The 25,640-nt window shown below is 41.5% G+C and overlaps 1 protein-coding gene across 1 annotated transcript; it reads left to right on the top strand.

The window, feature by feature from the left end:
• ADGRG7 (adhesion G protein-coupled receptor G7) lies at positions 1-25,344 on the top strand. Its single transcript, XM_009819801.2, has 16 exons — positions 1-109; positions 3,326-3,433; positions 8,081-8,212; positions 9,005-9,114; positions 11,569-11,724; positions 12,241-12,332; positions 12,649-12,767; positions 12,851-12,964; positions 14,714-14,874; positions 16,321-16,470; positions 17,755-17,867; positions 19,667-20,031; positions 21,617-21,698; positions 22,694-22,855; positions 23,853-24,009; positions 25,207-25,344. The coding sequence occupies exons 1-16, from the start codon at positions 1-3 to the stop codon at positions 25,342-25,344; spliced, it is 2,268 nt and encodes a 755-aa protein (XP_009818103.2).
• The last annotated feature ends 296 nt before the right edge of the window (positions 25,345-25,640 follow it).

Below are 25,640 nucleotides of genomic sequence, written 5' to 3'. Positions count from 1 at the left end.
ATGCCTTCACTCCACTGGGGCAGAGTATTGGTTGGAATTACCTGTTGTGTAGTGACCGTGACCCTTTGGGCGCTGTGTATTTGGCAGCTTGTCCTCAGGTTTAAAACAGGTAAGAAATATAATTCTCCCCCATCTGAGCTCTATTTGAGCTCTTTGGGTTCTTTTTCCTTTCCTTAAGTGTTTAAACACGATTGCTGATAAACATTATTACATCCATGCTGTACGCTTCTTAGGTGGAAACATTTTTCTTCTTACACTGATGTTTAAAGAAGTACCCCAAACTTTTCATTCTGCTGTAAAACAGAATAGGATGGCAAACAATCTCTGGGGTATTTTCCTTGTAACATGTTTGCACTGTACCTGATTCCTCTGATAGAAATTTGAGAAATGTCTTGAAATTTTCTCACTCTTCTCATAGAAATCTGATTTATTTTTCAAAAGACAAAAATAAACCTCTAGCTAATCTAGTAAATTATGTTTTAAAGGGGAAATATTTAGCTTTCCATAGGTTTATACATTTGCATGCATATAAGCAAAACGTGCTGTATAGCACCCATTCATGTTTTCATTACAACTTGCATTATAGAAAAATTTGTTGAAAGAATATGGCAGATATTGGTTTGAATATTCTATACCTGAAAACCAGCTCAATGCACCCTCGTAAGACACTTCTGTGTGCAAACTTGGAGCAGAAAACTGGTCAGCAAAATACTCACCATATTGACATGATACAAAATTATGCATGGACCTATATTCAAAAGTCATAGAAATAATCAGCTACTCCTGGCTGCTTGTCCAGCAGGCAGTCAGCTATGATTGGAGACCAAAAGGCCCAGGGAAAAGTTTATATGAGGATACATTAGGTAATATTTACTTCAAGAGATTTATCAGTTGTTTGTAGGGAGAGAACATACCCAAGCCCAAGAAATGGCACATAAGCAAACAGCAATTATTTAACATATGTCAGTAATAATCTACCTTTGCTAATATAAGTATATGCCCAGCGCTTTGTTTGAGTTGATGGAGCTAAACCCAGACGAGATGGGAGTTAACTCTCAGTGCAACTTGGCGATACCTCTGCTTATGCCTAGGACTTACACAACGGCAGGCCAACGAGCTGCTGGGAACTGGATTTAAACTGCAGCTCCTTCAGGGATGGAGAAGACCTCCGTGCCCATCTGACGCACCGCTTGTTGTGCGTAGTGGTAGCGTTTCTTCTTTATTCCAACTTCAACCACAAGTATTAGCATTAGCAGTTCCCACGATGTTTGATTAAAAACAACCCCAGCAGTTCATGGTGACGCAGTATTATGCAAGAATCGTTTAGTTTTAGTTTAAAAATATATATGGTCAAAATCAATGTGATTCTTGAGACAATTAATGTCTGCAAAACTTAAAAGCCAAAGAGAAATAAAAAGATGTTTTCTGAATCTTAAAATAAACCCAGAAGAACCCCATGATTTTAAGCCCATGCCACAATTACCGGAGCCTGATGACTTTTACTGTGTGTGGGGTAGACATGAGACCTTGAACAGTAGGCTGGGAAAGGTTACCAGGAAGCACTAAATAGAGCCACGGTTTTGACTAGCATTAACAGATCCCACAAGCGTCACGTTCTTGTTACAGAGGGAGTCTTGGGGAGGGCGAAGGTAAGGCCGATGCTGTTTGCTGGCACCCGCTCTTTGCTGCCCGGGCTGTCTGGCAGCTGTGTCTGCCCCTCCAGGGGTAAACGCTGGATTCCTTACCCCACAGCTCCATGCTTTTCTGTTTTATTGCTTTCAAAGGAGTCTCAGCCCTGTCTTCCTTTCCACCTTTCCCTTTCCTTACGCTCCTTTTGCAGCCTGTGACTAACGGTGCCAAAGCCAGAGCCCCACACCAAGATTTCCAGTGGAGAGACAATGTGTTTTGAAAAGCTGATGGCTAGCGGAGACATTACCTAGCGACACATAGATGTTATTCCACTATCATCATAGACATCTGGCTGTAATGTAGCTGAGACAGCCTGAAACACAAATGCTAAATAGCAACAACATGAGCAAAAGCCAAGCGATGCGCGCCAAGAACAGAATTACCCTTGCCACGTGGCACATCCCCTATAGTTTGCAATAATCTTCCAGTTATATGAATCCCGTTAAAGAGTAAGAAGTTAGGCAATCTCTTTAGTTCAGGGAGAACATTAGAAATATACAATAGCACGTGTTCCTGACAGCACTGTTTACTTTCGAATTTCCTGGCTTTTGTCAGCATCTCAAAACACAGGCACCAAAATGTCAGATTAAATGGCAGTCCTCAACTCCATTTGTCGCCATTATTTCAAGGCATACGCTGCACCCAGTGCACAGGTGCCCAATTTCCACCAGGAACCTTACGGGAAGGGATTCCAGCTCTCTCCTTCACTTAGGGACTGGGTGAGATTGACTGTGAGGAAGCCTCAGTCCGTGCAGATTCCCCAGGTCTTGGACCCATCTTTCAGAGCCTGAGGTCCATCAACCCCTTCCCTTTTGCAATTTCTGCTGCAGAATACCCCTTAGCCATTCAAGATTTGCCAGTTTCTTTTTTAAGAAACCTTAGCATTTTCAGAGCTTGCCGAACACTGCAAATACCATGGTATATTCAGAAATTTCCAAGATCTGCAATTTCGCTGCTATTGCTTATACCGTGCTTTTTTGTTTCCTGAAGCTGCGGCAGCCTGTGCAATGATCTGCTTCGAACAAAACCCACTATTTCTGCCAAAAGACAGAATGAAAACCGGCACCCGTCCTGGACTGCGGATAGAGGCTATGGCTGAGATCGGGGCATGGGTTTTTATTTGCTTTATCCTATAATGCCTGTCTTAAATCACAGTGTTTCTATCTGATTCTTGGACATGTGACTATCCACACCCTTGTTACCATTCCAGACCCCTCAGCACTGGGAATCTGTGGCCCTGTTTTGCCTCCTTGCTCTTGTGAAGTCCTGCAGAAGTAATCTGGGCTTTTCACAGGTTCAACAGCTTGAGCTTTTGGCAGCCTGGAGGCCCACACCATCACTCCTGCTCATCCAGTAGCTGCACAAAACTGTATCCACGTACATCGTCGTGGGAACGCAAATTCACGTTTGAAAGCTTTGACCCCACATTCATGGTGTTGGTTGTAGGGGCAAGAAGGGACCAGTGACCGAGTACATGGGCAAGACTGTGGGTCACATGTATTTTTTAGTTGAATATTTTTTACTTGAAGCTTCAAATAAATCATGTTTGTTTCTTTCCTTCATCGAATTGGATCGATACGTGTTTTTACATACGTATTACTGAATATATATGTATCTTGATCCTTTATTTACACAGACACTACGGATTCCGTGGTACCTCCATGCATCTGCCTCAACAGTGGCATCTGTCGGGATGGAGCCTGCGTGTGCCCAGAGGAGTGGGTGGGATCTCTCTGTGAGATAGGTCAGTACAAGCCAGGCAGCATGAGCAGCTGGCATCATTTCTGGGAACCCCCCTGCCTTCGGAGGCCCCTGATCTTCCCCTGCCCCTGTTGAGACCTGCTGGGCAGGGTTGGATCCGCAAGTAGTGACGTGGCTTTCTTGCTAGGTGAGGCCGTATCCTTCACCCACTTCTGTCACTCTTTCACATGAGTAATATATCTGGGGAAGACATTAGAGGTTTCAACTGTCTCTGGCCTGTTTCTAGCCAATTTGGCCTTTGCTTGAATTCCTCTGTTTGAAGATCACAGTGACTTGAAAATCTGATTCAGACCTCAGTGGCCAGTACTGCGGTGTCCGGATCTGCCAGTGTTTAAGCGATACCATCCAGCTCAGCACCCCGCAGGACAATGCCTGTCCTCAGCTCCTGCTGCCACTGGCACTGGTTTTGGATGAGTCAAATTTCCTACGCCTGGCATAGCAGTGGCCTGGGTGACTCCCATTTCCATCCCCTTTGCCGCAGCATGGCATCTCTGTGCTGCCGTAACTGGAGCGGGTGCTCCCAGCCCATGCTGGGAGTGTGCCGGCTTGCCAAGCCGCAGTATTTCCAGAGCTGGTAAGACCCCCAGCTCACGCTTTCCAAGCCAACAACCCACACTGTGGCCAGTGTGGATATGCCGTCATGTGTCAGCCGTGCCTTTGTCAAATGAACTCACATGTTTGGTCAGAAGAACGTTGAAAGATTTGCAGCTTATCTAGGAAAATATTCTTGGTGAAGGCTGCTAGGTAGATGGAAACTCCTGTGTCATTTCCCTTATGACAGGATGGGTAGCATATTCAACAGACAATGACAGATTGGATGGGTTCATAATGGATTGGAACATTTGGGCAAAATGTTTCAGAGAAGTTGGCTTAAATAAAATAATCATGGCTGGGATTTCAGCACTGGAAACAAACCATTAGGATGACTCTGTAATTCCCTATGTTCACTCCTCTGGTATTCTGTATTTGATTTGCTGTGAATTGCCTTAAAGAATAGATTTTGATAACTGTAGTTATTAAAATACATGAGGTAGGAATGTTTGGACAGGCATCATTAACTTGAAGTAATAACAAACATTATTGCATTTACAAAATCTGAATTTTATTCTGTTTTCCTGAGGAATGTTTATACTGCCCATCTGTCTGTTGTTTCACCTTCTTGGCAACTTTAACTTGCTGATGAGTTTCAACTAAATTCACTAGCTGGTTACAGGTCTTAAAGGCCTTGAGATCCTATGAGTTTTGCACATATCACGAGTTGGGTACAGAAAACCAACCCTGGAAATACCTCCCTGAGAGAAAGGCAAGTAGACTTATGCCGGCAGCGAGGAGGTGGGGGTCACTTGGCCAGTCAATCCAGTCTAGCCACTAAGATGCATATCTCTAAACTACCCATGCCATTTATCTCGTCTCCACCAGCTAACAAAATGAAGATGTGTAATTTATGTATTGGGAATCTAAAGATGGATGTAGGACATGGGGTGGGGGTGGGGGGAGCTGAGGCATGATGGGGAATAAAGCGTGTGGGAACATAGTGCTAAAGGTGTTGGGGAAGCTGGAAGGAAGTGCAGTCGGGTGTTGGGGGTATAGAGGAGGTGATCTGGTTTCTTGCCAGCAGGAGAGAGCAGGGTATATAGGGTAGATGACTTTTATAAAACAATTAGTTTTGTTCCAATGGTGATGGAGAATTTCCACTTGGCTCATATTTCCTTCCTTTTGTACATTATGTCATGGTTACTTTCCTTCACAGATCGTGACAAAGGGCCTGGTTTTCTTCCTACTTGTGGTTTGTTTGTTTGTTTGTTCGTTTGTCTTCTAAATTCTGGAGCAATTCTACTGAAGTCAGAATATTTGCAATAATTTGAGATTTGCATCAGTGGGGAAAAAAGCACCGAACAATTTTATTTCAGGCAGACTCTCTTTTGTAAGCCCAAACCCAAGTAGTATAGATATGTATATAAACCAGCCCAAAACACTCCCAGATCAAGGCTTGAATAACTAGAAAGATAAAAAATAAAGCCTGAATAGGTACTCATGTATGAATGCATATGTATTCATGCATGAATGTAGCACCATATTCCTGGCTTTCATCTGTCAGAAGGAAGGCAGGATCACCACAAATGCATTCAAATTCACGGGTCTAGATGGGATTCATTCAAGACTGCTGAAAGACCTGGCCGATGTCCCTGTGGGACTGCTATCTGTCACCTATGGTGATCAAGGGAGGCCGCAGAAAGCTGAAAAACGGCTGACATTATGCCCACCTTTAAGAAAGGTGAAAAGGAGGACTGGGGGAACCATAAGCCAGTCAGGCTTACCTCAGGCCCTAGAAGTATTATGAAGCATGTCCTCTTGGAGTCTATTTCCATGCATGTGAAAGACAAGAAGACAATCAGGAGCGGCATGGATTTACAAAGGGCAAATCATGTCTGACCAACCTGACTGGCTTCTGTATGAAGTAACTGGCTATGTAGACAACAGAAGAGCAACAGACATATCATACCTTGATTTTAGAGATGCCTTTGACACCATCTACATCAGCATTCTTGTTTGGTAGGTGAAGATGTACAGGTTGGGTGAATGAACCATTAGTTGGTTTGAAAATTAACTCAACAACCAAGCTTAAAGGGTAGCGATCAGTGATTGACTGGAATATTGTAAAAGTAGGGTAACCTGCTGGTTGATACGAGGGCCAGTATCATTTAATGTCTTCATCAAAGACCTGAACGATGACACAGCATGCTCTCTCAGCAAATCTGCAGACAATACTATAGTTGGGGTGGGGCGGAGGTATTGCTGACACAGTTAACGGCAGAGCTTCAACGCAGAAGAAGCCTGAGAAACCTGAGGATCGTGCCAACAGAAACATCACAGTGTCCGACAAGGACAAGTGCCGATCTCCGTGCCAGGGACATTGGTACAGACCAGGAACCTGCTGGCTGAGGAGCAGCCCTGCTGGAAGGTACCTGGGAGTGATGGTGGATGCCAAGTTCAATATGAGCCAACAGTGTGTGTTCATTGCAAACAAGGCAGAGCAACTGTGCTATGTGGAGAGAGACAGGTTGACAGACACTATTACCCTCCCTTGACAGACACTATTACCCTCCCCTTCCTGGCACTGGTGAGGCACCACCGGAAAATACGTGCTTAGCTTTGCCCCCTGCACCCCAGGCTAAGAAGACCTGGAGAAACTGGAGAGGGTGCAGCAGGATGCGGTGAGGATGGTGAGGGGCTTAGGGCAGGTGGCCTCCAGGGAGCATTTGAGGGAGCTGGGCTTGTTCAGTGTGGTGCAGTGGAGGCTGAGGGCAGAGCTAATAGCAGCCTCCGGCCAACTGAGTGGGAGTTGAAAGACCATTGAATCCACTCTTCTCGGTAGCACCAGAAGGTAAAGCAAGGGGCAGCAGTCATAAATTGCAGTTTGAGAGGCTGAGATTGAGCATGAAGAGAAATGTTTTGGTTAGAAAGGTAGCGTGTCACTGGAACATGTTTTCCAGTGAGGATGTGGAGCCTCTGTTTGGCCTAGATGCCCTCCAGAGGTTCCTGCCACCTCACGTTTTTGAAACACCTCGCCCTGCTAATCACCTCCTGGCAAACAAGGTTCAGGTATGGCACTATAAGGCAGACCTAATCTTTGCAGAGTCATGCGTCCTTATCTGTTCATAACCATTTCTATAGAAGGAAAGTATCATTGTGTCATGGGAAAGTGAGACCCTATAGAAAACAAGACTCACAGAAAGTTACGTCACTTGTCAAGGAAGCCCATGCCAGAACATGGAGAACACTCCAGGTCTCCTGAGCCCCCCTCAGGACCCCGACCATAAGCATGCTTCTTTGACTCAGTCCTGCTGATGGGACACAGTCAGCTGAAATCTGGTCTGAATTAGCAAAATTTAGCAAAAACAGGCTGTTGCAACTCCTAAGACCAAGCAAAGATTTTCTGCCTGTGTGATGCAGTATTTTTTCCAAGTGTTTGCAGCATTGCAAGGTAAATTTGTGTTAAGTTATAGCGGTACGGTATGACATGAGAATGCAATAAGTTGCGGTACCAGGTCAGGCCACGGGTCCACTGAACTCATCATCCTGCCTTTAGACATAGCCAGTACCAGGTGCTTAGACAAGGCGTGGGATTTGAGGTGGCCACCCTGTCCCGTTCCAGCAAGCAGCAGGGCAGTGATTTCCCGTGCCAGAAGCTGCATCCGACCCATCATGGTTCAGAGTCACCAAAGGACCATCCCCCATTAACAGTCCAAACCCCATTTGGAGCAAATGTGCATTTTTCCCCCCTGCTATATTCTGTGGCATTAGGTTACCAAATCTGATTTCTGCCTGGGTGACAAGACTCTGGAAATGAAACCTTATATTATTTTACAAATTTTCTAGGACCAAGGCAGTGAAAATAAAAGAGATAGCAAAAAGTATGGCCTTTTAGGGTTTCAGTCACTTCATAAATATCACTTGTAGCAGTTCAGCAGCTTGGGTTTAGACAAGACTTACCCAATTGCTTTTAGTTCCTTTAGGGTAAAAGATTCAATGAGCTTCTATTGTCTTGATACCATTTTATTTTTGAAAATTGGTCCTTATACTAAAAATATTTGATCTGGATATATGTTTTCTTTTTCCTTCTGTGCAGTTAATTTCTGTGAAGCCAGTACTTGCACAGTGAACATTTCTGAAAGCGTTATAAAAAACCTTACTTTTGAACGGATTATAGTGGGTAAATATGGCAACTCCAAAGAAAAATGCAAACCTGATACTGTGAACGGTATGTGTTTCTTTCCTTTCCTTTCTCTTCTACTTCCCAAAAGTAAATGCAAGGTTTGTGAAAGATGTCAGATTATTAGACCAGATGAGAGGTCGGTGTTTGAAGCCAGAACAGCAGAGCTCAGGCAGCAGGAGCGCAAACCTTTCCACACAGCTTTCTACCCCAAACGCAGAGAATTTAAGGTACGCACGCCGAGTCGTACCCGTGCCTGTCTGGGACTGGGCTGAGAGTCAGTTAATACCTGCTCCTGAACAGCATTTTGATAGAAAAATAATCTATTTATAGCCTACTATTTAGCATTAGGATTCAGGACGCTTTCGGTCAACTGTGGTTCCATGAGCTTTCAGAGACCTTGTAGAGGAGTAAGTGTTGCACGGCTGCTCCACATGCCCTTTGCATTTCTTTCACAACATATAAACTATGTTGTTCAGGACATGATAAAAAGTCTTTCTGATAGCTCAGTGCTGATGCCTGTGCCTCCCGTTTAAGAGATGTACTTTTGCAGCTCTAGCGTAACTAAACCTATCTGAATTTGGCACGAATAATGTCAGCCACTCTGACAAGATTGTGTATATGAGTATAAAACACATGTTCTAAAAAGAACAATAACTAATTAAATAATTTATGGTCACTTGTAACACTGAAAGACAAATATTTTAAATGCAAACAGAAAATAACACTGGATAGGGTGTCACATCCACAGTACGGGTTTTAATTCCCAATGAGATCATGTGCATGTGAGTCAGCGCTTCTGTACTAAATGCATATCTTTCTGCTTTTACAAAATTACAGGTAACACTTCAATAGCGATCCGGATGTGCTCCAGGGAAGGGAGAACTCCCACTTTAGAGCCCCCCAAAATTCTGAATTGTGATGAAAATCTGGACTCCCTAGCATCACAGGTAATCTTAAATTACTATTTAAACAGTGTCTGAGATTCTGCATCATCCCAAGGAAAAAAAAAAAGTGATAGGAAATTGAGGCAGGAAATATATATGTGTTACATTTCTTAAAACTTTGCAGAAAGCAAAATGAACAACCAAAGCCTTTTTCAGTGGCATTCTTGGCATGTGCCCGCTTTGCAAATGGCCTGAACTTCCAACAGTGATTATTCTATTTTGCTTGGTTTTGCCTGAACACAGCATCCCATTTCATATTTCTTAACTGGCCTGCGATTTCCTCAGTCAGGTTCCCAGTTCACAGCAAACATCTCTGAATGGAGGCGATGCCCACCCAGGATACCAAATTGGCGAGAAAGTGGAAGGGATTTAGAGAAGACTGTCATGAGGGAACGAACTGATGCTGGCACTGACACATTAGGAAGGATTAAAAGCAAAGCCTTTCCATTCAGTCCTGTGGTCAGCTGAACACGGACGAAACACTTCTGTCCCTCAAGAATTCCAATTCAAACTCTCTTGTATGAATGAAAAACTCCTCCTGATAAAATCTATAAACCCTTAAGCCTTGCTTTAAGGCTTAGCTCTGCCTTATCTATAAAACATGGAGAGCTGAATATGACTAAGCACATTACAGACAGTGACTGCTTCTCTTCTTCTGCTCCTGCCCATTGTTTCCTTATCACTAGACCCAACTGGAAAAAAAAAAAGAAAAAAGAAAAAAGGAACAACTACAGTGCCTTTAAATAAGAGAAGTCCCTTTCATTGTGCATTTTTGCTTGACTTTTACCTTCAACCCAACGCTTCACCTGCCTGGATTCTTTGATGGGAAACCCTTGACCTCAATATTATATTTTCCCACTACATAGCCTTCACTAAATGGTTCAAATGTCAAATCTTCTCTAAAGTAATATATAATATCAATAGTAGCTATTTCTAATGCTAATAAGATACAACACAAGCTTGCAACATAAGGTTATCCTGCTGCCATCGGTAATTTTGGGCTTTGTTACGCGTCGTGATGTCGTGCTGCCATCTACTGAGTTGGGGCAGCTCGGGGTGCAAAGGGAATGCTAGGAAACGGGAGGAGGAGGTGTTCAGGTTAGACCGGAGCCCAGGTCTAAAAGGATTTTATTCCTTTTAAATACAAATATTTACTTTGAATACGAGATCACACTAAAAGTCAGAAGTAAGAATAGTGGAGATAGGCGTTCACAATGTACTGTTTGTTCATGGTGCATATGCGGATGTTTTCAAGTCAAATAGTGTCATCTCCAGTAATCATAAACGCAAATTTCCTTCCTCCCTATGCAACACATTCACCTTTCTTTCCTACCATTCCAAGTTTTATAAACACTTCAAAGTTGCATGATTGAATTAATCTTGATTTTGATAGCTTCCCAACAGAAACAATTTTGAGAACAATTCCGTTATTGAAGCTATTCATTGAAGCTATTCATTGACCGGATTAGAAAGGGGATGACTTGATACACTGTTTAGTTGGCCCCCATGGCCTACAAAGGAAATTCTCCTGATGATTAGCATATTTCCCATCTCTTTAAGTCTTATTGTTACCTAGCTATGCCTTCATATAACATACAGCTAATGACTCACCTTTTTTTGCATTTAGACTCTTAAGATACTATAGACTTTTACGCTCCACCCATTAAGTGCTAACTGATTCAAACTGGACCCAGCCAGTGCTTCCAGCAATTCTTACTAGTAGCTCCAGCACCAGAATATTTTCTGTGTTTTTTCTGCATTTATTCCAAGCTGACACTATATACAATGTACTGAAGTGAGGATAATGTTCTCGGTGCAGGTTATGAGCACTGTGTTGAGAAGCACGAGTATTCCGGATGACATTTCTCAAGTTCCTCTGATGGTTTTTCAACAAATCCCATTCTGGTTATTTAAGGAATAGTGAAAGGTGTACAGAAGTCTATCGATTCAGAAGCTCAGTGACCTCAAGACAAAAGGGAGGTCCTGCTGCTGTCTACAGCTACCTCACAGCAAGGTCTGGAGAACGATGGAGCCAGGTTCTTCTTCTAGGTGCGCAGTTTTAGGATGAGTGACAATGGAGACAAGTGGCAACACGGGAAATTCCTATCTGAATAGAGGAAATTTTCCCCCTTGACACTGGTCAAACACAAGCAGGTTTCTGAGGGAGGTGGTGGATATTCAAAGCGAGGCCCTGAGCAGCCTGGTCTCAGCCAGCCCTGCTGGGCTGGGGCACCTCCAGGGCTCCCTTCCAACCCAAGCTACTCCGTGAGTCCATCAAATCGTCGCCTAGGGAGAATTTGCAAACAGCGTGTACTTGACACGAACAGAAACAATGTAGACCACCAATTACTTGTATATTTTGATTTTATGTTATAAAAATGTTGTTTAATGTTATAAAAGTGGTGACTCTTCTTCCTTTTCTCATTTGCTTTCTGTTGAACGGCATTTTCCTAACAGGTTGAAACTGCAGACCCCAGCAATATTTCAGCTATTGCAAGTAACACTCAAATCCTCACCTCCATGCCAGATCAATTGACCACAGAAAACATCACTGTTGCTGCGAACATCGCAATGCAGATTCTAAAAAAGCCAAATATTTCTGAAGACTCTCAGGTGAGACTTATTAAGACTAAAATAAGACTTTTGTGGCTTAATCGTTGGGATGTCAATTCTGTCCCCCCTCTACCAGCAGAAGGTCACTCTCCTTCCTCTTAACTGTACATAACATCACAACCAAATGCATTCATTTTGCCATTTAGCAGAGTTATTTAAGTGGCCTTGCGTGCATACTTGTGGAATCACTGATGGGTCAGTTCTCAGAGCTGAGTGTAAATTTGTTTCTTATGAGCTGTTTAGACTTGCATATATCTGAAATTCTAATACGAGCATCATTTGATGTTTATCATTTAATCCTTACTGTCTAAATTAATAAAAGTGTGGTATTTATGAACCCTTTGGCGCAAAGCTTGTGTTCTCTCGAATGGCATCCTGTACTGTGTTTAATCTGTTGTATGTACTTTCAAGCAATACTTATCACATGTTCTTACTTTGCCTGTCCATTATGTAGCACATGGGGTGATTTATTTCAATTGCATTTGAATATTGCCTTTTTTTTTCTGCTTGTCTCAGGCATCTGTGGCAGTAATGGCTACAGTGAGTCAACTCTTGGATGCCAATGAAACAGCATTCAACCACAGTAATCTTATCAATGTTACGTCAAGGTAACTTCAGCTTTTGCCATTTTTTTAGATGTAGTAACCTGCATTTTGCCTTCTGCTTCAGGATGAAATTGGTTCATGGTGAAGTCAAACCATTTTTAGTGTTCAACTCCAATACGCAATTTCATTGATTCAGTAGATTCGCACCAACATAAACCATTTTGGCTGGATTTTTCTGCTTTGGAGAAAGGATGAGGATAGCTAATGAGGAGCAGTTCCCGCTGGAGAATCTAATCGGAGAGGAAGCTCAGAAACTAAACCTGTAGCCATATATTAACAAATAATGGTAACTTTTATCCCGCTCATTATTTCAATGCAGCCTCACTCAAACAATGGAGAAATTTTCTTTGACTAGCAACATCTCGCAGCCCAATGTTGCAATCCAGTCTGCTCCGCTTAAATTAAGCTCCTCTACGATTCTGTTTTCGGCACAGAGAGGTAAGTCCGTGTATGTTGTTGGATTTACCTGCACAAGGCGGTATTACTATAAATCCTAATGCATCCACTGCTAATTTTTGCAGATACAGCACTGGGATATCATCAGTCAACAAAACTAGAAATACAGGAAAATACCCCTGAGCTTATTGGTGGCCTCAGTTCTGAAGTTCAGATACTGCTCAACATTACAAACAACAGTAAGTTCGTTCTCCTACTGAAAACTGTGCCTGGGAGAATTTTGAATGAATATTCATGAAAAATCTGCTTTGGGAAAAAAACCCTCAGCCAATATCAACGATTACATGTTGTTTTTACGCATGCTGGTGCCCTATGGTGGTGCAAGAAATGCACATGTCAGATAAGCTGGATAATCTTATTCATAGATTAATGCACATGTAGATGTAATGGCCAGAAAGCTTTCGGTGTTTGAGACTTTGTCATTTGTTTTGTTTTCTAAAATTGAGAATGTAATGAATCTTTGACCATACCTCTACAGACATCAAGATCAAGAGCTAGTACATATGTACCCTGCCTGAAATCCAAAGACATCAACCGTTTCAACTAAAATTACTACTACTGTCAGCTGTCAGCCAGGACATACACATCCTCACACCTACATATTGGGATAGTCTTTAATGGCACAGTCACACGGGATTTTTCCAGATGTCCATTACTTACATTCTGCAGTGCTCAGAGGATAAATTGGTGTTGCCCAGGAGGAAAAAAAAGTGAAAAGTTTATCGTTCCTCTGCTTCATTTGCTGCAGAAGCTGGTGGCGTGGGGGAGCTGAGCTTTGAACATGTGCATTTCTATGACATGCTAAAAATCACAAGAGTTTCAGACTGGGCACCTGAAACCAGCAGACTTGTTCTCGGTCTCTCTGTATAGTGACAGTAACACTAAGACATCACAGCACAAGAGTATAATCAAGGAGAAGTTTGTGGAGCGCTTAGACATCATAATGCTGAACATCATTTGTATACAAGCCCACGGGGAAATGAATAATTGAGTCCTCTCACCAGGGCTAGAAAAGGCTGGAAGAGATAAATCAGGTAGCCCCACACACCCAGCAATGACAATAAAAAACCCACTGAATAGCTCATTAACTGGTCACTGTTCTTTCTGTTCACTGTTTCAGTCAACAATCCTGTGGAAATACAGCGTGATCATGTAATTAAAGCCTTTATCATAATGCCTGTATATCATAACACTTCCCTCAAGAGAGCTAGATTGAATGCACAGCTTGCCTTGAAAAAAAATAGATTCCTTCAATATTAAATGCACAATTGTAACATTTTGTAGATACAAAGTTACATTAGTGTTGACCATCAAATCAGAGAGAGATCAAATCAGTCTCTCTTGATCTTAAATAAAAAGTATAAAATCAAGAACAAAATCCATTATATAAACCAGGATTTTTGCTTCCTCACTTAAGCAACAATTAAGACTAGTGATTTAAATGACTTAGACGAAATCTCTCTAACTTGGTAGAAGAATGCAAAAGAAACAGAGTCCAAAAGTTGGATCTGAAGGCAAAAGTCCAGCCAACCTCTTTTATCCTCTGACTACCTCCTAACTGTAAATGTCCCTGACGTTACTGTATCTTATTTAGTGTTATTAAAAGCCTCTCCATTTGGAGTTTGTGTATATATTGGGAATTAGGATATTATTTCCCTTACTACCAGTATTTTTCCCCAGAAATGACATTAAGAGAAGGGTAATAATTATTTTGACACTCCACCTCAGCAAAAATTAAAGCTGACTCTCTTGAGATTCATGGGAAGAGAAGCTCTTCTCTACTTCTTAAATGGTTTCTAAATGAATATCTAAACAAAAATCCGCTGTAAATACTGGATGTGTGAAACAGCATAGTGTGGGCTGCTTCAAAGGAACCAGCCTCTCTGATACCTGCTATGCATACCTACTTTTCTGTTTGCCTCGCAAAGGTTCATCAGACAATGGGCGAGTTGGCTTTGTCCTGTATCAAAATGACAAACTCTTCCCATCAAGGATTTATCAGAGTCATGGTAGTTTCTCTAAACAAATCGTCTCTGGCAACATTGATGGTAGAACAACCAGCGGTGTTGAAATAGCCTTCAGTCCCAAGGTGAGAAATGCCATGTTCGGTTTGAAGCAGATGCTGCCCTTGTGCTACTACCTGTCTTCGGGACTTAGGGAAAGAGACTCAAGCAGAGGGGTTTTTTTTTGGCATACTGCCTTGATTTCTGGCAATAAGCAGTTGAGAGAGTTTGAGAGATATATAGGTGACATAAGGGAAGGGTACGTAGATAATGTGGCATAGAAAACATTTTTCAACTTTTGTATTTAACACCTGATGTTACTGACTCAGCACTGTTAAACTAGGACGTTTGCAAGCAAAACTGTATTCCATAAAAAGTTATAGGCATATCAGAGTGGATTTGTCCTAGGGTAGATTAGTCCTAAATCAAGAATGAAAAAAAGCCAGGTCTCTGGAGGGCAATTTTTCTTTCCAGAAGACTATCAAAATTTTTGAAAACAAGAAGTCAACATGACTGGCATAGCCCAATACACCTACCAATGTGGGGAGTGTTCATTTTTCATGCTATCTTTTAACTCCTCCTTCCAGTTAAAATCATCGTGTGTTTTGTTTTGACTTCCTCCCCCAGGAACTGATTCCAGATGTTACTGCTTTCTTGCAGGAAATGCTCTATGTGAGTGCCTATTTGCCCAAATAACTGAATTTTTCAATAATATGTAGCCATGTTTAGCATGGTTTCTCCAGAAAACAGTAGTTGGCTGCTTCTTACAATATTTAACAAAGGTTTTAAGCTCAAATGCATGCATCTGATAGATCAGTAATCATCATCATGGATCCCTACAGTTAAGTGATCTGGGAAACACGGGTTATTTCTAAGGAAATCACTGAAACAAACTGATAATTGATTTTTTTACTCCTACTTTTACTTCTTGTTTTTAATTGAACTACCTATTACTGCGAATAGTTGCTTCCACTACTTATTTGCACTTCAAGCTGCTCGTTGCTTATTAAAAATCAGTTCTAATTGCAGTACCCTGCAGAAGTATATTGTCCAAAAATGACTGCATGCAGCTTGACATACGACTGCACGAGCACTGCCGTGCTGCAGGAGGGGAGGGGATGGTTCACAGCATTTATCATTGTTTGCTTCCTGCTACAGTGCGGATTTAGCTCCGGTTGGCAGTAATTTAATGCTACTAATATCTGAAAGCTGTTGTTTGGCTTACACCAGAATTCATTTGGCAGATGTATAATGCCTAGTGCATGCGCATCTGAACCGTAATTACCTGACTAATTCACATAAATGGGTAATTTCACTGGCAATCTTGACTGAGAAAGGCATACAAAGTAAATTCAAAATGCCAAATCGTGCTGTTATTAGTATCATTCGTAAGGTTTACTGGAAACCCTGTAAATCTCTTAGTCGCTGTCAGCTCCCCCTTCAGAGGGCAATTGTCAGTACACGCCGTTTGCTGGTGCACATCTGTTTATGTTTCTGTAGCCACTTTTTCTCCTTGCAATCCCAATCCATAGTACAACACATCCGAACTGCAGCTGCGTGATCACGCCTGTGTCTTTTGGGACTATACTGTCAACGACTGGAGCACCGCCGGCTGTGCAAAAGGAAGAGACGAGTTATTGAGATGCAGGTGTAATCACACTACTAATTTTGCTGTCCTGATGGTAGGGTGTTGTCCTTTCTTGAATGGGAAGAGTTTGGTGGGGGTTTTTTGTTTGGTTGGTTGTTTTCAACTGTAAGACCAGCATGCCAATGTAAGGGCGTAGGCGCGCTGAGCTAGAAGGCACCGGAGTTTAAGATGTCCCCACGTAGTTGTTTCTGACCTGTGGCAGAGCTAGCAAATTGGGACATGAAAGGCAAACGTATCGGTGAGTCCTGGCTTCCTCTGACACGAATTGTGGCCGTGCCCGCCTGCCCGTGCGCCCCAGCAGCAGGGGAGGGCTGACGCAATTCATGCCCCTCGCTCAGCTGTGGTAGCCTCCAGCTCTGCACCTCCATTGCTGCAGCTGGTTGTTAAACGAGTGTATGTCTAAAGCCCGAAGGGCCCCAAGACGAACAGCCGGGGTCTGGGCTAGCTGTGGCCCTGCCTTCTGCTGGGTAAATATCTCAAACTACTTAGCATTAACTACTTCCTTTGCTTATATGTTTGTAAAAAGCCATCGCTCTGTTAATATTAAGCCTACTACCTTTAAGTTTTATATATTGCCCTCTTGTACTAATAAGACTATTTAGGAATGACTGTCCCTCTCTGACATTTGTTATTCTTTCAGTATTTGTTTCGCTTCTCTGAACAAAACACCCCCTCAGTAAAATGACATATCTGTGGCCACTGACTTCAGCAGTGCCAGGATTTCAGGGTTTCTTTTTACTCTGTCTTCAAAGAACAGCGTTTCCATATTTGTAACACTGACTTGTTTCTGTATTTCCCTTTATCTTATGCATGTCCTTATTGCACAAAATGAGTATATTCCAGAGAAGATTCCCATCTGTTTATGCAAAGACAACAGTATTTTCTGTTTCACTGAATACATTTACAGTTACTTGCTGCTTTATTGTCACTATACAAAGACTGGCTTTGATTTGTAATTCTTCGTAACATCTTACCTTAGACCTTATCCTCAGAAGTCAAAATTCAGAATGCACATCAGTACAAAAAGTTAAAGCTACTTTTTCCAGTCCATTTCACCTTGCATTTTTCTATGAATAATTTAATCTGCTGTTTTGCTAAATATTTGATTGACATTGGTAAGTCTCTTTTTGGAGTTCTTCACAAGGTTCTCTAGTTTTGAGGTCCAGAATAATTTTCTGTGATCTGAAAATTTTGGCAGTGGCTAGCAACAGTCATAACTTTACTAAAACATTTTTGCTTCTATGGGCAACTGGAAACACAAGTTTTCGAAAGACATTTATCTCTTCTCATCTTACAACTGACACAATTTGTTTTCCAGGCCTTTCAGATCAAATATAAATACGCGAAGCCTTTGGAGTATATTTCTTACATTGGTGTTGGATTGTCCATGGCTGGTCTGGTCATTACCATTTTATTTCAAATATTCACTAGGTAAGAGTGAAGATGTAAAAGTGCAAGTATTTTATGCTAAGTTACAATCTTTTGCTCTGTATACAGTTTGAGGAAAACAAAGAGAGTAGTCAGTTTAGAATATATTGCAATATTATTGATCAGCAAATAATATTTAAAAAAAAGAGCTAATCACGTAGCATAGCTTGGGAAGTAAGTGTGGCTTACTGGTTAAAGTGAAGACATGAGATGTCTCAGCCACGCCACTCACCTAGATGAAACTTTAATCTTTCTGTTAACGTTAATCTTTTAATGTGAGGATATACATATGACTATTATTCAATAAATCCACCTTCAAAAATGTGAGCTTTGAAAAGAAATGACGTAACAGAGTATGGAAAAGCCCAGTATGGTGAAAGGCCAAGCCTTTCGTAGGAAACACCGGGCATGGCCGCTGACATGAAAAATCTTTCCGTCGCTCTGGCAGGGCAGCTCACCAGCTGTAAGATAACAAAGCAGGCAGCGTGTGCTACTGAAGATCAAGTCGAGGGTTGATCCTTTCGCCATGGGCTCCCATCACCATGTCTAATCTCTGGGTAATGTCCCAGAGTGACATTTGTCCCATCTACACGGGGTAAGGGCAGTCTGCCATTTCCGTTGCATTTCATGTCCCCCGCTGCCTCGCTGACATCTCTGTAACTACCCTGGCCAGGCAGTTGACAACACAGACCCAGCGCTGTATTATTGCTATGCTGGTCCATGCTACACGTTGAGGTGTTTAGTTCATTACTCTCACTTAATACTAGGCTTTAAAAATGTATAACAGTATTCCACCACCAGCATGACCTCTATTTATTTTCCTGTATGCCCTGTACCCTGGTATTACAATGTTTAATCAGTTATCTTTCTTCTAGCCAGTTACCAATATGCCTGTTACGTTGGTGTCTTCATTTAAGGGTAGTCATTTCAGCCCACTGTCTTATCGCTTAGACTTTTAGCATATATGCTGTGCCTCAGATTCTCTTCTTGCTATCCGATTTAAATGTGACTCTGCTTTCTGTTGCCTATTTGATAGTTCCTGTACTCTATTGCCTTCTGTTTATAAAATGTCTGTAGAAAACAGATGATTTCAAAGCACCATGACTATACAGCAATGTTGGTTATTTACACTGCTTTTGCTACAGCTTTATTGTGAGTAACCTAATTCACATACAATTGCAGTGAACTTCCCTGACGGACGTGCCCGTGATTAAGAGTGTCATGTGATTCCCCCTTGAACGAGGAGCAAAGTCATGCCAACAGAGTTGTAGTTATCGTAGATGAATGCATGTTTCTCATCCTGCTTGCACTAATGTAGATTTGGAGCAATTCCATCAAGGTCAATGTAGTTAAGATTGTAGGAGCTTCCAGACTCTGCCTTTTAAATGCACTTAGAAGACGGCATTTGGAAGTGCAGGTTTATTATTCACCTGTACCTTGATGAGTGTTTAGAAATACTTGTCTTACGCTATTTCACCTCTTAACACTAAAGAAAAGGATTCTAAAAAGAGCAGAGTGGAAAAAAGAAAATGCATCCCAACTGCTGTTGGGAAAGGCCCAGTCCTAAAAGGTGCTGGGTATTCTCTGCTCTAGTTGAAATCAGACAAAACTGATGGATTTGTTAAGTTGTCTGAGACTGATGTTGGTGTAGAATTCTGCAAACAAGTTATTGCTTTGTTTTCTCTTTGTATTAAAGACTGCACACTCGAGCTTGCTTTTAATATCAATGGAAATGAGGAAATATCTTACAATTTTTCTTATTTTCCTTTACTTTTTTCCCCTAAATGTATTCCTACCAATAGGAAAACTCGAAAGTTCTCTGTAACGTGGATGTTGGTGAGTCTCTGTTTCTCTATGCTCATTTTTAACACCATCTTCATCTCTGGAATTGAAAACCGAAATGCCAGGAATCACAGCAGCGATACCACCGCTTACTACCAGCAACACCCTCCTTATGACACCACCAGTAACACCTTACTCAGATCTGACATGGTAGATCCTCCCGCAGACTCCTGGTGTACGGCGGTGGCTGTCCTACTGCACTATTTTTTGTTGGCGACATTTATGTGGACAGCACTCAATTCTGCACATTTGTACTTGCTGCTGCTTAGAGCTATGAAGCCCCTGCCTGAACACTTCCTCGTAACCGCATCAGTAATCGGATGGGGTAAGATTTAAAGTCGTGTATATAGCAACTCTTACCAAAGTATCGGTACATAGTACATTCAGGGAGAGTTGTAAAGATAGGAGATCAGTAGAGAGCAATTATAATCACTGTCTCTCTGGTTTAGCACAATGCGATTTAATAAATAATCTCCTGTAATTGCTCATACTACTGGTATAAATTAAGCTTGTTTCCATTGTCCTGATACGGCACTGAAACTGATAGCTTGTTCACTGGCACAGCAACATCGGTCTGTTGTGTGCAGGAGATTTTCACAGTAATCAAGGCATTCAACGATCTGTGTCTGTCAACTAAGTAAAAAATCTTTCCAATACGGTGATTGCATATACGGACACAAATTCTTCATTTAGATATCTCTGAGATTCCTTATGACCTCAGCCAGAGGTCACACATCCAAAAGCAAGGACTGATTGACATTATTTGTTACATATTATTTATTAATAAGCAAAGAGCACATTCTTAAGTCAGTACAGCAGTTAGCAGCAACACTGCAAGCTGAAAGGGAACTACTTGGAGGACTGAAGAATGCAGACAGATGCCCACTAGGTAAAGTAAAAATCTCAGCCTCTTTCAAGAAACTGTTCTAATACGGTGTAGAGGAATGCCTGCCTTCTCCACACTGTGTACCCAGCTTGTGTGATGTGTTGCTTCTGACGGCATCTACCAAGCGGTTTTAGATCCTGATTGTTTCATTATTATGTTTTGCATTTGGGTGGAGGTAGAGGCAATTCCTCTAAAACTTTTAGAATTTGGACTGCACGTGCAAGCCAGAAAATGTTCAGCAAAAGCTGTCTGGCTACACCTCACTATGTTCCACGTACATTCGCACGACAGCACAGCATTAGGTTCTTCACTGTGTCCTGTGACTAGTTACACATGTCCAAAATAGCATGATTCTGACTCATTGCTTTTCAGATCTACTTTGAGAGCACAGCAAGTACTTGGCAGTTTGGAAGATCTCTATTAGGGCTGAAGGAGGAACAGGCTTTAAGAAAGGCGTTTATTTCCCAGATGAAAACTTGTGCAGGGGCTCCTTACCATGAGACGTGCTGCCTTAGTGAACAGGTAGGCAGGAGACATGGAAGACAAGAAGCGAAGGCATCAAGGAGGCAAGCCCACACTGCCATGCTTCTCAGAGGGCAAAAGTTACGCTCTGCATCAAGCTGGTAGGAAATGCAATGGTGCTCGGTGCAGAATTTTCTTCAGTTAGTTTCTCACTGCTGACAAGAAGGTAGCATTGCACAGCTGCGATAAGGGAGTCAGCTACAGCACGGGAAGGAGCTTGCTCCATCACCACTGGCGATGTCTCTGGGAGCTGTGCTGAAGCTCTTTAACGGCAAAAATCAGTAAGTCATGGACATGAGCTGTCCTCAGAAAAACAGTGCTCCCACCCCTCAGTCCTGCCTTTTCTCTAGGCTATAGAAAACCCACTTAGCTTAGTGCAAGGCAGATGAAACACAGCTCTTAAAAATCTATGGATTTTAGGAGGCAAGAAGCTATTTGTGTGGAAGGGAGGTATGCCTATGCAACTGAACAATAAATTGCTAATGTCTCTCCTATTAATTAGGAATCCCTGCTGTAGTAGTTGCAATAACACTTGGAGCTACTTACAGAGAAGGAAAAGCTTTACACTACCGACAGGAAGAATTGTAAGTTCATGTATTATTACCACACTCGCTATCCCACATCTTTTGTGATGTTTTGTTATTAATTCAATTCTAGATTTATTGTCGGTACACTATTTTGTATATCTAAGCACTTAAAAGAAAACAAAACTCTTCACCGAAGCTAAACATTCACTATAAGGAATTGCAGCTTCTCCTCGCTAAGGATTTAGGGTATTGGATCCACATCTGCCTTGAATCCTCCTGCAAGATCCCCTGTGACTTTAAATGGAAGCTGTAGATGCTCTTAGCCTAACTGAAATACAAGACTTTCATTTAAGTGCACAACTGCATTTCAGTACCCAAACTTAATCCTCCCATTTATTTAAAATCTTTCTGGCCAACATAACTATATCGCTATTTACCCTACGTTTTTGGTATCGGTATTCATTTGAGTGCCTGCATACCAAAGCAGGCTGTCAGGCTTACAATGTACCTTGGTGATAGTGGATGATACAGAACAAAGGTAGACTTCTTTCGGAAACGTAAACACAAACGCTTTTCCACATGGTGGCCATCTTATGATACTCATTAGGCAGTGTTGACTTCTAATTTGAGATTATTTGGCAATGAAAAAGAAGAGGTAAAGATTATTGCAGGATAAACCTGTCCTCCTGAAGTTGCCCCTGTTTTTGTTTCAACCTTTGTCCATTAGGTCTCCCCTATTACTCTTTAGCTCTATTACAATATATACTCTAAAGATAACCTTGCATATGGTGGCCAGATATCTATTTGGTTAGCTATATTGCACCTTATTGCATCTCTCTATGCAGTTTGTTTGATAAATCATTTTGCATTCCCCAGAGAATGAGAAGCATGATTGAAAGCCCTCAGTTGCCTTTCAGAGATAGGTTAATAAGACCTAGAAAGACCTATGAGGTCTTTCAGGATGAAAAGTGGAATATTACTTTGTTTTGTTTTGGTATTCTGAATAACGTGCCTAACAAATCTTTTGAAATGACCTCTCTTTATATTAAAAGTTGCTGGCTTGCAGCACTGGATCAAAAGCAGAACTTCAGTGTGCAAAAGCCCATGTTGTGGTCATTCCTCTTGCCAGTAGCACTCATACTCCTGTTTAACATCATCATCTTCATCAAGATCAGTGTCTCTGTGATATGGAAGAAGAACAAGAATTTGACAAGGTGAGATGGCATAGGACTCCTCAGATCTTTCAGCAAATGTATTCCTCGGTCTCTTGCCAGCAGCTCAGACTTTCTTGTCACAAACTCAGATTTTTGACAAAATCTTTTGTTTTAAAGAAACGTATACTTAAAGCAGTCAGGAAATTAATTCCCCTTTTGCAATGGGTCAGACAGTTCAAGTGTGTATCAATGAACACACTTCAGGCTTTTGCCCCCTTTTTTCTGGTTGCGGTGTCACTCAACTTGACTTCAATGAAGGTCATCCCCGATTTAAATCCGAATAAGTGAGAGCAGAGCTGGGTCCAGCCAAATGAGAATTATGAATTTCTCAGCATATCTGGATGTCAGGCCAGTTCTCTAGCAGCTTTGAAGCAGATTTACTTGCTCAGTTTTACATCAACACTCCATGCATTGTCACAGGTTGTGTGTCACAAATTCTGCAGTGTACATCGTATTATTTAAAAGGGAATTGCTTTAATTTTTATTAATCCCACAGAACTGATCTGTTCAACAAAATTTTGTCCCATTTCTTCATTCCTTTTACGTAAAATTTTTACGGTTGGAGCAAACAAAATACCTTATCTCTGACTCTGCTCAGGCTTGAGAGAAACTGGATACCCAAACTTCACTGGCAGCTTATTCTTATATTGAAAATTAAGCACATTAAGCAAGAATTTGTAAGCATTCTAAAAAGCTTATAATAGCTAACATGCTAATTTTCAATGCTTCTTGCTGCCTTGGTAAACCTCACCGTTTTGTTAAAGAAAGATACATCCAAGCTACATACTCCAAACACAGATTATTCTGATAAACTTGGTTAGATTTCCTTTTCTGGATTTCTTCCCTGGATGATACATCAAACAAACGTAGGGAACATACACATTCTCAACTCACAGATCTTTGCAATAGAGCCCTGAACAAACAGAAAGTTTAAAGCTCAGAAAGATATTAAATGGTATAGAGAAAGACTGAATAACTTTTTTGTGTGTGTTTCTAGGAATAAAAAGGATTCATTTATGAAAAAGGTGATTGGCACTGTCGCTATAGTGGTAGTGCTTGGAATCACCTGGACGATAGGCTACCTCAGGTTAATAAGTCAAGAAGAAAAAAGTCTTGTTTTCAGCTATCTGTTCTGCATTTTGAATGCTACCCAGGTAAAGTATTTAGCAATTCTGAGACCAATAATTGAGATAATGAAAAAAAATATGTTGGATTTATTTGTTCTATAGCTTGGTATAGCCTGGGAACTTGTTGGAAAGCACTTATAGGGATTCAGAGTTTTTGTTCAGAAAGGAATGCTATCCTTCTGGTCTGTCACTCATAAAACTCTTCCCATTGTGCAAAACAATGTGGGATTTTATTTCAGGGTCACCACTGAAAAGACCTTCCCGTCTGAGTGGCTTCTCTTATACCAAAGCACATATAAAATTATAGTCAGAATGAATATTCTGCATCAGCTGTGGGAAAGAGTCCCAGGGAAGTAACTAGAGCTTCATGGCTTGAGGCAATGATCCTGGATAAAAGCCTACAAGAAAGCACCTGCCTCTTTTTCCCCCATGGCCCTGCTGGATTCTTGGCTTTATATTCATATAGGGCATATGAAGTATGAAGCACTTGGAGTAATGGATCCTTCATTTTTACACTGCTTAATATTTTCTCCAAAACAGCTAGTTGGAAATATGTGAAAATCCCCCCATCCCCAAATATTAAGTTGTTTACTATCAGTTTGATCTACTGAAAACTGAGGGCCTGTACACCAGTGGGGATCAGGTCTGCAAATTCTCTGTGCAAAACATCCTGAAGTGATTATTACTACACTGATGGACGGATTATACCCGTGATTTAAAACTGAAATCATGAACAAGGAACACAGAACCACTTATTCAAAACCATGAGCCTTTTTTCTTCTTCTTTTTTTTTTTTTAACCCACGATACTCCTGACTAATCCTTGAAATGAGAATTTAGAAGAACAGGTATAGAAATTTTGAAGTCCTGCTTCCCTCTGTGTGTGTCTGATTGAAGTGCTGATAGGGCACACCAGCCACATTGAATGCTTACGGCATGCTCAAGCAGGTCTTACCTTCACCCTACCCAGCAGAGGGTAATAATATGATCCTGTGACATGCTAGCTAATCCATTAGGAAGTGCAAATGAGGCGACTACAGTTGCAAATCCCTCGTTACATGGAATAATTTTCCTATTGAAACTACTTCTTGCATTTCAAGGTATTAATATTGTTAGTGGTTACTGAAAATTGTTTTGTGGCTGTTTTTCAAGTCAAATAATATTGACTAATCTTTTCTGGGTTTATCAGCAAAATATTACCTCCACATTTTCATTTATTCTACAGGGACTGCAGATTTGTATTCTGTACACTTTCAGATCACCAGTCTTCAAGAAAAAAGTTTCCGAAGTGTTTCCTGTTTTCTCGGTGCAGGAGTTACCACTGTATCTGCGTTCAAAAACTTACTACATTTCAAAATCATAGCCTGCAAAACATTCACAGGAAGCTTTCGGATCAACCTAGACTTTTTTCGGATAATATTGCCTTGTCTACTTTCCCTACCTGGAGTTAGACACCTGTAAATACATGAAATATAATCCTGCATTTTTCATGGTTTGTTTTACGTAGATCTCACAGGTATCCTGAATGACGGACATACTACTCCAACTGCAGGTAGCTCAAAATAGATCATAAGCTAAGACCACCAGGAATCGAAAGCAGGACCACATGCTACCAAGACTGTGCGATTGCTAAGCAGCAATGAAGGGCTAGATCCTCTG

Source organism: Gavia stellata, chromosome 1 (genome assembly GCF_030936135.1).
Source record: "Gavia stellata isolate bGavSte3 chromosome 1, bGavSte3.hap2, whole genome shotgun sequence".
Lineage (NCBI taxonomy): Eukaryota > Metazoa > Chordata > Aves > Gaviiformes > Gaviidae > Gavia > Gavia stellata.
The sequence above is the reverse complement of the archived record's forward strand: the minus strand, read 5'-3'. Positions and strand labels throughout refer to the sequence as shown.